This window comes from Dendropsophus ebraccatus, chromosome 5 (genome assembly GCF_027789765.1).
Source record: "Dendropsophus ebraccatus isolate aDenEbr1 chromosome 5, aDenEbr1.pat, whole genome shotgun sequence".
Taxonomy (NCBI): Eukaryota; Metazoa; Chordata; class Amphibia; order Anura; family Hylidae; genus Dendropsophus; species Dendropsophus ebraccatus.
In genome coordinates this window covers 105,781,497-105,795,633 of record NC_091458.1, presented here as the reverse complement: position 1 = coordinate 105,795,633, position 14,137 = coordinate 105,781,497, and the positions used below count along the sequence as shown (strand labels likewise).

The following is a 14,137-nucleotide window of genomic DNA, read 5'->3' as shown; positions in this document are numbered from 1 at the left end:
ATGGAAATGCACCAAGAATGCAACAAAAATGCTCTAATAAATGCGACAAAAAAGTGACAAACAAAACAGAACAATCACTGAGCTCAGGTAGATCAGCAAAAAAAAAACAATGAAGTACTTATTCTGGAGTCTCCATTGATAGTTTTCTACCTATACAATTTAAATATGCAAAGAAGGGTTCCGTGGAGCCTCGGTTGCGAGTCTCAAAACACAGAAATAGCCAGATGTCCCTCCAGGGGAGGGATATCCTTTGTCATGTTGCAATACTCGCAATTAAGTTAGACTTTGACAAAAAAAGTGGGCACCCTAGTATTTCCCTATTTGTGCCCCAATACTCGCAACTTAGTGGGACTTAAAGGGGTATTCCCCCCAAGGGCTAAAAAATAAATGCTCCCAAACCTAGCTGGTCTCACTTACCAAGTCCCCCTGAGTATTTTGAGCCATCTCCCGTCTTTCTAGCTGTTGACGTTCCTGGTTCAAAAGTTTTTCTAAAAGACCTGTTTATGTCCAAGATGGCGCCGGCCAGGAAACTACATTTCCCATCATGCAGTTTTTCTCCCTTAGCTTTCTTTCCTGCGAACTGCTCCTCATTACTACATTGGATGAGTGAAGTGGAGCTAGGTGTCTTTGCCATAGAGCAGTCAGAGAGGGAGACTGATGTGCAGCAGTGCCTGGTTAGGACTCTCTGACAGCTGACACCCTTCCCAGTCCTGCTGCAGGATCACTGTCTGGGCTGTGTAGCCCCGTCCATGACAGCAACCACTTCCTCCCCTGACCCGTGCTTATCACTGTGTCATTCTGGACTCCTGCTGTCCCTGACAGAAACTCACAGCTACAGTATATGCAAATGACAGAGTCTGGGGCTTCACACATAGAGAGAATGAGAGAGATAAAAGCATGGAGGGAGGGGGGGAAAGCTGCCCACAGCAGGCTACACACACCATGAGGGAGAAAGCTATCAGCATGGGGGGGAGGAGGGGAGGGGGGAGAGCTGTTGGGGACCAGGGAGAAGGAAACTGATCAGCACGGGCTGTGTATGCTGACAGAAAGAGACACACTGAGGAGGCTGAGGGAGGTGGAGATAGACTTCGGCAGCAGGGGCTGTCGGGTGTCCTCACTTTAGCCTATTAACGGGAGGGAGAACACATGACCCCGACTCCGAGGGTGGGGGCCAGGAGGAGGGAGCGTGTCGGGGTGGACTGGACTGAACTCGTTCTCTGCATGCATGTGGGGTAAGGGGACAGGAAAAGCAGCAAAAGGACACAGAACACATAATAACTTGTATTGGCCAATATGTGAAGCTGTGGGTAGGTTTTTACATAGTGTCAAAAAGATTTTGGGGGGAATACCCCTTTAAGGGGCTACGTATCAGGGTGGTTTGGTGATCTCCCCACTGGGAGAGACCCCTTGGCAACAGGTTTCCTTTCCGTGTTATGAGAATCGCAACCGAGGCTCCACAGACCCCTTTCTGATAAAGTTACAAAATCCAAATCTAAGATTGTGAAAATTAAAAAAACAGACTTTTAAAACAACCTGAACTGTTCATATCATGCACCTAACTGAATCTGAAGCTATTTTTGGCCTGCGCAGTTTTCTTACACTAATTCAATATTTGCACAAAAAATTTAATTTGCACACATTCTCTGCTTAACCATTCACCATCCCCTGACCATGTGTAAAAGTTAGTCATGTTAGAGTTTTGTGCAAAATTTACATAGATTTTTGTATATAATAAATACAATTCACACAAAAAGTGCACACCCAACAAAATTGCAATTATTTTCCAGAATAAGAAAAGGCAATGCTATGACAGTGACTAGTGCGGCGCAAAGAAATTATTCACAAAATAACACACATTACAAAGTTATACAACTTTGTGATGTATGTTATGTACGTGAATGGCCCCCTTCCCCGTGTTCCCTGACCCCCGCCCGTGTACCCGGAAGTGTAGTGCAGTATACATACCTGATCCGTGTCGACCAACCCTGCCAAAGACATCATCTTCGGGAGGCCGGCCGACCCGCTCCTGCCGTCCCTCACGCCGGACCCCCTCTGCCGCGTCATAACTGTGCTCAGCCGCGACTGGCTAAGCAGTTATGCTCAGCCAATCGCGGCTGAGCAGCTGATGACGCGGCAGAGGGAGGCCAGGCGTGAGGGACAGCAGGAGCGGGTCGGCCGGCCTCCCGAAGATGACGTCTTTGACGGGGTCGGTCGACACGGATCAGGTATGTATACTGCACTACACTTCCGGGAAGGGGGCCATTCACATACATAACATACATTACAAAGTTGTATAACTTTGTAATGTGTGTTATTTTGTGAATAATTTCTTAGCGCCGCACTACCCCTTTAAGAACGGCCAAGACTGCGCTTTAGCCATGATTCAGTGTATGAATTGTATGTTTCCTTTGCACCAGTCTGAACTATAAGCAACTGTCCATCACCACACCTGTCTGGTTTCTTCTGCTAGCCTAATGCTGGGCTGAAGATAGTTTACACAGGAAATAGAAATGAGTGGCAAAAGAAACTGTCCATCACCACTCTAGTCTATGTTCTGTGCACTCTGAGGGCTGGCCCAATCATGCTCTGGGCTGGACTGGACTGTTCTCTGGGTCCTTGCTTACTGTAATCTCTTGTAGCTTGAGCTATTGTTTCATAATGGATTGGATTGCTTGGAATTCGGACCTCTTTGCTAGTCCTTCTGACCTCCTTTTTTGCTTGCTGTTCTTGTACCTCTATCTGCCTGACTAGTCTCTATTGTGTTTATCTGCCTTGTCTTGTTCTGTGTTTCACGTACCTAGAGAGGGGAAGGTCACCCAGTTATCGGCAACAACCTAGGGTTAGGCTGGCAAGCAGTCAAGGACAGTCTTGGACAGTGTCTGTCACTGTCTTCCATCCTGTTCCTGGGTTGCCTTACACACAATGACAAGCACAAGCAAGACTTAAATGCTAATTCTGCAAGAGAATGATCTTACAAAAGAGACAAGAATACAAACATAAAATTAAATGCAACATAAGGACAGTTAGAATTCTTAGAATTCATACAGAATTCTATTAAGGGACAGTTCAGACATTCCAAAACCATCTCTCAGTATGATAGGATAATACAGATGTTAGGTCAGAAGTGTATTTCAATGGATTAGAGTTGTTATGTTGCTGTTTACTTATTCTGTTATGTCTTTCCACTTCAAGTTAAATATTTATATCTTGTTGAGAATCTCGTCCATATTTCCCATCTAATTGATGGCATGATCTCATTAAAGAAAATTGTATATTGCGCGTTACTGAACACTCTCTACTAAACTCCCATCTGAACGTGTTAAGCAAATGATCTTTTCCTTACTGTTGTTGAATGGCTGAATAATGATCATCTCAGCCTTTTACCTTGCTAAACAGTAAGTAGTCATAGATCTTGAAATGATATTTCTCCAAGAAGAACACCATTAATTTACATATAGAATATGTAGTTCTTGATATGTGTAGCAAAGTGGCATAATGTGTGTTTATAGCCCGCTGCAATTCCCCGCTATGAATGAGGATGTTTTATCTACCAGCTGACATGTTGCAGTTGCTGGAAGATGGGACTGGGGAATTGGGAATATTTCATGTAATATTTTAGATAGGGTGAAGTTTTGCCTTGCCTTGCAAATACATCAGGCTTTTGGTGCCTAGAACCCCTGGTAAAATTATGAAATCTACACCTTTACAGCAGATTCAGCAACCTTATTTTTGCTTTTCCACTTTATAGCAAATCACAGAATTACAGAAAAGAAAATATGTATCATAACCGCATATCCTGGATTTGTGAAACATACCTCAAAGAAGTGGAATAAAAAGTGTCCAAATAGTCACAAGGCTACATAGACCACAAATAAACATTACTAAATCATAAGAACGTCATAGTGATTTAGTGAAGGCTATATGAATAAACTAAGGACACAAAAAGCAATGGTTATACAAATTACAATCAAAATTGGATCATGGAGCAATGAAAAAGGTGACCTGGCCAATGGAATCATGTTTCCTTTTATACCATGTGGATGGCTGGGTGTGAGGCAATGTGATATTCTGCGTAATTTGCTGCTGAGAAGCCTATGATCCTGCTATTCATTTGTATGCATTTGATATGTACCGATGTGCAAGGAAGCAAACGAGCACCAATCAGTGAGATTGACACTAACTTGCAGGCAGGATACTTGCAAGGCACAATTAATTGAGCAGCAGGCCCAAACAAACAATCACTGTATTGTTTGTGCAGCCATTAACATTCAGTGTTACTGGCCACACATCTCCTGTTGATTCACCTCAGATGTATGGCCACTAATATTAGATTTTACCACACCACAAAAGTTGTGATTTGCAGACAAGTGGGCACTTTTACACAGGCCTATTATCAGCCGAATAAGTGTTTCTAGGAACGCTCATTACTGATAATCGGCACATATAAAAGGGCCTTAATGCGTTTACACAGACAGATTTATCTGAAAGATTTTTTTAAGCCAAAGCCAGGAACAGACTATGAATAAAGAACAGGTCATAAAGAAAAGACTGAGATTTCTCCTCTCTTCCAATCCATTCCTGGCTTTGGCTTAAAAAATCTGTTTGTGTAAATCCACCATTAGACTCTGGTTCTATGCCTGACCCAAAGTCAGACTGGTTCGGTAGCACAGCAGGTCCACACCCATTGCAAAGTGCCATTCTTCCACCATCTGAAAGTGTGTCTTTTTAAAAAAGAATACAGTTCTTGTTGTGTTGTTCTAAAAAAAACAAAATGCTAATTTAGCTCGAAAGAGCAGAGAAAATCACTTCAGCACAAACTGATTTTGCTCCAAAATTTCTCCATTTTCAGAATTCAAATTTATTTTTTTTCCCCAGAAAATATAAAAATATTAAATTATTCTCTGTCCTTTTTTTTTTTTTTTTTTTTTAGCAAGGACATTACAATTCAGTTACATTATATAATATCCATATAATCTATAGACCTGTATATCGTAAAGACTTATCATGGAGTCTGAACAGGCAACCATCTAGCAGATGAGCCAAGCTGAGGTTGTCTTCTGATCCATCTCAGGACCACTGCCTGCGGAGTGCTGGAGCAGACGTACTAATGAGGTGTTTGACTGCTTTCTACTTCCCATTTAAGTTCCAGTAGAGAGGCTTTACACTGCCTGCAGAGAAGCTGTTAACAAGCTGACGTCCCTTGTGGCAACATGGGATTGCTGGAGTTTCAAAAAAGAGCTTGGAGTCATGCTGACATGTCTTGCATTGCAGTGACAAATTGTTAGATCAACCCCCCTGTGCTGCTGAAAGGAGCAGACAATTTTCTTGATGTCTACAATGATCACAGTCATTTATCCAGTGAGTGATGTATCTAAGAACTTAAATGTCTGGCTTATATTTTCTATACCTATATGATATTACAGTCAACATAAATGCGCTGAAATCTGACAGTACAAATAGCAGGTTTATTAATATTGAGTATGACGTGAATAGGTTCTGCTTGGCACAGATTTGTGGCATGCAGTATTCATACACTACTCATTATAACACTTACTGTCCTGAATCCTAAACTCGTTTAAGTGAAAGTCCCTGAGGATAAATCACAGTAAATGGGATCAAAATTCATGCTGCACCAGTCCTCTGGAACTCCCTACCCAAAGACCTCGGACTTACTTCCTACACCCCCAGTTTAAAGCGTGTCCTGAAGACTCATCTCTTCAGGTGCGCTTATAACATTTCCTAATCTCATCTCCCTCTCTGTTATCCCTTCTGCATCCTCTCTATAACCTCTTTGGTGCCTCTCTATAACCTACTTTGTACCTGCTACCTTAGCTCAGAAATGGCTTGTGACTGGCTTGCCCGATCATCTATAGGCACTTTGAGATTCTATGTACAATGACTGAAACATCGACAAATAAAGCCCTTGTTTGCTCTCATGTCACCCCCAGTCATCCTAGTCTGTACGCTCTCTCGAGAGCAGATCTCTAATTCTGTAATTTTAATTTTATCTTAATTTATTCATTGTATAATGTAAGTATAAGCTGTATTGTATTTATATATTTAAACAAGTGCTGCGGAATCTGTTGGCGCTATACAAATAAATATTATTATTATTATCAAATTACTTCACATCACAGAAAATGCTAGATTAACCCTTTGAGGATCAGGCCCAAAATGACCCAGTGGACCACGCAAATTTTGATCTTTGTGTTTTAATTTTCCCTCCTCCCCTTCTAAGAGCTCCAGCACTTTCAGTTTTCTATCTACAAGGCCATGTAAGTGCTTGTTTTTTACAGGAATAGTTGTACTATGTAACGGCGTCTTTCATTTTACCATTACATGTATGATGGAATTCCAAATATATTATTTATGAAGATATAAATTGGTGAAATCGTAAAAAAAGAATGCAATATGGTAACGTTTGGGGGGTTCCTGTGTCTACGTAATGCACTATATGGTAAAAGCGACATGATACTATTATTCTATAGGTCAGCCCGAATACAACCACATGCAGGTTACACAGATTCTCTAATGTTATATATATATATTTTTTAATGAAATCCTTTTTTTGGCAATTAATTATTAATAAAATGGGCCTATTGTGACGCTTATAACGGTTTTATTTTTTTCACCTACGGGGCTGTATGGGGTGTCATTTTTTCCGCCATGATCTACAGTTTTATTAATACGATATTTGTGAAAATCAGACGTTTGGATCACTTTTTATGACTTTTTTTTAATATATAATGTAACATAAAATCGGTAATCCGCGCACTTTTTTCCCTCTTTTCGTGTACGCCGTTCGCAATGACGCTTGTTATATTTTAATAGATTGGACAATTACGCACGCTACGGTATATTATATGATTATTTATTTTTATATGTTTTATTTATATAATAAGATGGGGGGCGTGATTTCAACTTTTATTTGGGGAGAGGCTTTGGGGTAGTGTAATAGTGTTTTTAACTTTTTTTTTTACACATTTGATGGGGGACTTTTACATACATTTGTTTGATTGCAGACACTGATCACTGCTATGCCATAGGCATAGCATTGATCAGTGTGATAGGCGATCTGCTCATTGAGCCTGCCTGTGCAGGCTCAGTGAAGCAGATCGCCGATCCGACCGCGCGTTGGCAGGTGAGAGACCTCCTGTGGTCTGTTTCAATGATCAGGACCCCCGCAGTTACACTGCGGGGGTCCCAATCGGTAAGTGACAGGGTAGTCCCCCTGTCACTTACACTTAAACGCTGCGGCCGCGGCGTTTAAGGAGTTAGTGACTCGCTGCAGAGTGTCATTAACGGTGAGGTGCCGGCTGCTGATTGCAGCCGGCCCCCGCCTGCTATGAAGCGCGCTCCGCTCCGGAGCACGCTTCATAGCGGGAGAAACACCCAGGACGTACAGTTACGTCCAAGGTCGTCTGGTGGCAGACTTCCATGACGTAACTGTACGTCCAGGGTCGTCTAGGGGTTAAGGCTATATTCCCACTTCTGGAACATGGCAGGAAAAGACGGTGGTAATATTGTGGCCGAAAATAACGATCCCAATCATTATTTGCAGCCATAAATATTACTAAATGCCTGCCTTTCTCGCTATGTTACCGAAGTAGGAACTAAGCCTTACTGAAAGAAGGATAGGTTAAAGTACCTCTCAGCAGGATGCAGACAAGCCCCAATATACAAATTATGCCCCTCACAATTTCCATTCAAAAAGGGCATAGCTGCTTAGTATCATTATTGTACACTGATAAGGCTTCTAGAAGGTGCCAGTCATCCAGTTATGTGTAGTAACCATGCCCATTGGAAACATAATGGTCACACACCATAGTGATCAGACAGACTGCCATGCATTCTCTCAGTACACTCCACAAAGTGCAACAATACTGATACCCTGCATCAATTTATCATTGAAAATGTGCTAGTCTCCTGGTGCAAAATCTTGTATACATACCTATATTTATGTGTTTAGACATTTATTGTGTTTAGATCACTCTCACAGTAAGGGCATTTACTGCTCTTTTCTACGTTTTTCTGTTGTTCAGCTTTTTGCATTTCTCTATAGAGCACAGTGTGTGTTCAGTGGTATGCCAGCCACCATCTGCATGTTAAATGTCCCTCTATGTATACAGGCTTTTACAGTATGTATTATATGCTTATGTGTAATAAAGTCACTAGGTAATTTAGCCCAGTATCTTTCCTCTACACTACCCCTATATTTCCTACTTCTTGCAGCCATATATGTCATAGAGACGATTACAGTTATACTAAATGAGAAAACGTCATAAGAAGTGCTGAGAATCCTGCAACATCAATCCGGTACATAGAAATAGGCAGATAGTAATGTAACTAGTCACAAGGTAACCTGTGCATAACAGCAGTTCTGCGGCTAATAGCAAACACAAAGGTATGGCAATTCTATGGCTGCTTGCAGTGGTAGCAAAACCTAAGGCCGGTAGCAGTGGCAGGAGAACGGCAGTCCTATGGGGGATAGCAGAGGAAGGACAGAAGTAATCCTATCACCCATAGAAAAAGCAAGAAAACCGTCATCCTATGCAGGCTCTCTGTACATTACAATAGAGGCCCTATTACACAAAGTGATTATCGGGCAGAAAATCGTTATATTATTTGAATTTAAATGATAATCGTTCTGTGTAATTGTAGGCAACGATAGAAAAATCATTCATGTGACGTTGATTGTTGATTTAGATCTGACCCTGAAATCATTATTAATCGTTCGCCAATCGTTTGATAATCATTCGCTAATCATTCCCTATAATTTCACATTCTTTTGCTGGGTTCATTGTTCATTCTTTTGCTGGGTTCATTGTTCATTCTTTTGCTGGGTTCATTGTTCATTCTTTTGCTGGGTTCATTGTTCATTCTTTTGCTGGGTTCAGATGGAGTAAATGATTGTAGTAATGATTGTTGTAATGATCGAAACTAATGACTTTAATTCTGTGTAATATGGTGAACTATTTCAGGTTAACGATAAACAATCTCGTTTGCGATTGTTAATCGTTAAGAATCGCTTCATCTAATAGGACCCTAATGGTGCGTTTACACAGAAAGATTTATCTGACAGATTTTGGAAGCCAAAGCCAGGAATGGATTTGAAAAGAGGATAGATCACAGTCTTTCCTTTATGACCTGATACTTGTTTATAGTCTGTTCCTGGTTTTGGCTTCAAAGATCTGTCAGATAAATCTGTCTGTGTAAATGCACCATTAGTCTGTGATGATGGCCCTGTTCCCACAGCTACATTTGTAATGGAAGTAAATTGTATTTGGTTAGCGCTCACACAGGCTATATTCACACAACGTCAAGAAAAAAAAGAAAAAAGTCGTCCGCTTATGCGATTTAAAAAGACGTACGTTTTTGCAGAGATTTAATTGGCTTCATTGGAATGCATTGAAGTCTATGGAATGATGGACGTCCAATGCACACAATTTATTAAATAACAAATGTTGTCTGCGCGGATGTCAAAATAAGGATCAAGACAATTATTTTTGGACGTCTTTTGCAAACAGCGTCCTTTGACCGTTTTTACTATTAAATTCAATGGACTTTTCAATTATGCCACACCCAAAGGCCAATTAGTAACCCAAACTAGAATAATGTACCAACAGCTGTTATTGCAGAGGAGGCCAGGCAGTTAAATGATGGACATCATTTTAGGCACAAATTGATGGGTTTCATTTTAAACGGAGCTGTGAAATTGTTGTGGGAACATAGCCATAAACTGTTGAAGTTGTATGAGGTTAGTGACCATTTAACATGTTACACACAGATAAACATACCATAGCTTCAGCATGGTCACAGCTGACGTATTATACCACAGTAGATAGTAACCTTTTTGTACCTGCTGTGCCGCTAGAGAGAATTAAAACCATGACTGTAACATATATACAATTGTAGCTGCAAGGTCTTAGCGTCAATGATTCCAGCTCCTGCTGAAAATGACAAGGTTATTGAAAAACGGGAGCTAGGGAATGACACAAGAAAATTTCAAAGTCACTAAATATCCCTTGGAGAGTAGTAAAGTCAGTCATTAAAAGTGGAAAGAATTTGCCATGGCTGTATATCCGCCCAGAGATGGCCATCTGCAAAACAGCAGTAATGCAAAAGGGTGACTTTTTTCTGTTCTAATATGGCAACTTATTACAGGTATAAAACCGCTAGAGATAATATAGCACATGCTCTTTCATAACCCCAACTTTATTTCATATTCCATAAATCATATGTACCAATGGTTAAGGGCTGGGGTGTGACATCCAAAGAAGAATTGTAATACCATGTTACCCCAAAAATAAAACACCCTCCTAAAATAAGGCTTGCCAACCACCCTACCAACTAGCCTAAAGTAAGGCATCCCCCCAAAAATAAGGCACCCCCTACTCTAAACTAGGGCGCCCCCGAAAGTAAGGCTGCCCGTTGCCACCCAGGACTCATCTAATCCCCTTGTGGACCTTCACAGCCGGTGCTGCAGGCATACTGGCCCATGGCCCCCACATCCTTCGCACCTCCCGATGCACACCGCTGCATGTCCCACACACCCACTGCATGCCTGATGCACGTTCCACAGGCACGTCCTGCTTCTGATGCGTTGTTGGTCCCGGGGTGAGTATTCCAGGGAGGTCCGGAAAGGCTTGGGGGAGAGAAATAAGACATCCCCCGAAAATAAGACATAGTGCCTGTTTCTGAGGAAGAAAAAAATATAAGGCACTGTCTTATTTTTGAAGAAACACGGTTTATCATAACCAGGCATTGTTCACTTGGTGATATTGTGGCTCCATTTTTAATGGAAGTATAATAGTATATTGATAATGGTGCAAAAGACAAAAAAATGGTGGCATACTACATCCAATTTTTGGATTTTCCCCTAAATGGATTGCTTTACAGGGGAAGAATATCTTCATACAAACCCAGTATCCGTACACACAGATAGAAGTCTCAGGCTGAGAGAAGGGGCACACTACTTGTCGTGTACTTTCGTTTTATGACCCATTACAAGATATAACATTATTAATAGCTTGTTGACTATTCTGCATTGTGCTGAGTATGTTGGAGCTATATACTGTAAGCAGTTGGAAATATGAAAAGGCAACTGTTGACATGTATATCTGTTCTAATAGCATCTTTCCTTATGTTCACTTCTGCAGGATTCTTCAACATTTGGCACTACGGCTGGTGCTGGTGCTGCTAGTCCCAAAACAGGCACCCTCATTGGAGAACAAGGGAGTTCGCCAAAAGTTCAATTACCTCTAAATGTGTAAGTAAAATAATAGAGTAATGTACATGAATGAAATTTATGTGACACACTTCTGTGGGGACATTGTACAGTAGATGTGTATGCTGGTTTAGAAACTTTACTAGTTTAAAGCATACCATCAATTAGAAGAAAACGGAAAGGACTTTTTTCTTATTAGTGGCTTAGGGTGGCCCATCAATATGTAATTGGTGAGGGTCCAATGCCTTGGACCCACATCAACCAGCTCATTAATGGCGCCACTACAATGTGTGAGCATTGCAGCTTCTTTACTTCCTACCAGACACATTGCTTTGCACTAGGTAGCCACTGTACCTACTGTATATTGCAGCTAGTTTACCTCAATAGAACAACTTGCAATACCTTGAGTACCCACTACCCAGTGAACTGCAGTGTGCTTAGTAGGAAGTAAAGAGGTTGTAGCAATAACATGGCAAGCACACTGGCCTTTACAATGAGCTCATGATTAGGGGTGTCAGGAGTCAGCCCCCACCGATTCTATATTGATCTATCCTAAAGATAATTCTATAACAAAGAAAAAACAAAACATGGAAATTCCTTTAGCTACAAATCAATAGTACTAATTAAGAGAAAGTACTTTGTCTTATACCGTATTACAGAAAGACTCTTCACTCTCATAGTAACAGACTCATTCCCTTGTCATCCATGTCTTCTAACTGTTCACTTGCTCAACTTATATTAACTGATAAAATCTGCACTGTACTGTAGGTACATCTCTTTGATTTTTTTTTTTACATCCACAGAAGAAACCCCCTCCCCTCTGTGACGCGGCTCCCTTAGAATCAATGGAGCCATGTCACAGAGGCCAGGGGACATTGTCACACTGGGAGCCATCGGGCCTACAGCGAGCTACATCTATTACATGGTCAGACATTTATTTGAATGGCCAGTATGCAATGTTATGTTTGTATTAGCAATTTGGGTCAGGAACAGGAGAGATGGTACACAGAGGTCAGAAAGAAGTAGACACAGATATCAGGAATAGCCTTAAAGGGGTTATCCGGTTAGGTAAAATACATGTTGAATCATCCCCCCTTCTGGAGACTAACAATTCCCTCTATACTTGTCATAATGTTTAAGTCTACTTTTCCCAGTTCTGAGCTGCTGCTTTCTGCTGAAGACACAAAAATCTGTGTGTGAGCTTTTCTCTCAGTCTCCCCCTCCTTCCCCTCCAGCCAAAATGGCTGATGTAAACATGTCCCTGTCTGCAACTTTGTAGCTTGTTTGTAATGCCAGGAGGGTTAATCTGAGGTCAAGTTGCTGATGAGTTCACTGTAATTATGCTTCCCAGCATTACAAAGTTGCCACAAAGTTGCAGATAGGGATTTGTTTACATGAGCCATCTCAGAAGGGAGAGGGGAAGAGGTGGATGGAGAGCAGAGACAGACTGAACAGTTCACACCTAGATTTTTATGTCTTTAGCAGAAAGCAGCAGCTCATAACTGAGGGAGGGAGGGAGGGAGACAGAAAAGGTAAAGACATGTACGGAATAAATTATTAGTCTTCAGGAAGGGGGATGATTCAACATATATTTTACCTAACTGGAAAACCCCTTTAAATAGGTAGTGCTGGGCTGCTATTAAGCTGCGTAAAGAGATTTTCTTTGTGACAGATTCCCTATGAAGGCTTTACCCAATCTCATTTTGCCATTGCATCTCACTAGGATATGTCATTACTTTGTGAGTGATCAGGGTCCGTCCTCTAGGACCTCCCACCAATTCCAAGAAAGAAGGGGCCACAGCCATTCTTCGAAGATTGCTCTGCACATGAAATGACATCCCCATTTATCATTGCATCATCTGCACATCTTACACACTCCTTACCTGCAGACAAGTGTGCTTCATGTTATTCTGCACTTATTTTTTCCTTACCTATACTCTTCTATGCTCTCTAACTTTCTAGTATTGCATATTTATAAAGCAAAAATATCATATCAAAGCTTTTAGACAATTCCAAGCAAGTAAACCATTAATGTGAATCAGAAGTACAAATATATTTTTGTAACAAAGGTAGGAAAGTTGCAAATACAATCAGATTACAGTATATTCCTGTAAGATTTCTTACATTTTACTGTGCTGGTCTAAGGGTTTTCAGAATTTTTCCTGGACATCATTCTTCCCTGCATTGATGCCAACTGGCAGTCCTATTTGTCTAGGATTTCTTTTCTTAAGAGCAGACCCTGAAATTAAAGACATCATCTGCTACCATAAACCACCAAACGTAGCTTTATATGTCTTCTATAACACAGATGTACATAATCACGGATTTCTTTTTCCATATTTTACATTTTTATGAGAAAAAAATAACAGTTATATTACAAATGTTATGTAGTCAGTCTAACGGTGTCCATATATACTATACAAATATGTGGAGATAATACTGTGAAAATCTGTTCATCCCAAACTGTAGGAGTGCTTACATCCATGGGCATTTACCAGCACTTACCGTTCACTTTTTTACATTTTTTACAAATTTCTTGAATTGAATTCACAAATATGAAAGGTGTTTTTACTATCAATGTTTTCACATGGTTATTGATGCAAGGGTATACATAGTATTATGTAGAACCAGTGGGGGGAGACAAGCTATGTGAGTGAGACAGACCCATACACTTACTTTATGTGGACATCTCAAGTTTCTCCCAGCTTGTTCTACTGATCAATCAAGGTCAGACTTTTCATAGGTCTCTTATCAAAAGTTGCATTGTTTTTTTTTTCACAGTGACTACTTAAGTCAGTCAGTCACACTTCTTCTGCCTATTTTCCAGTTCCAATATGACCAGTACTTCCTTTATCACCTTGACAGATGACATTCTCAAGATGGAAATACCCCTTTACAGATCCCACACAA

The 14,137-nt window shown here is 40.9% G+C and overlaps 1 protein-coding gene across 2 annotated transcripts in view; it reads left to right on the top strand.

Moving 5' to 3' along the window:
• SH3RF3 (SH3 domain containing ring finger 3) overlaps positions 1 to 14,137 on the top strand; it is a 316,246-nt gene that overhangs the window by 256,693 nt on the left and 45,416 nt on the right. For both annotated transcript variants that reach the window (XM_069970913.1, XM_069970912.1), the window contains one exon: positions 11,160 to 11,269. In XM_069970913.1, coding sequence (XP_069827014.1) covers positions 11,160 to 11,269 — 110 coding nt within the window. The remainder of the gene's footprint in view (positions 1 to 11,159; positions 11,270 to 14,137) is intronic.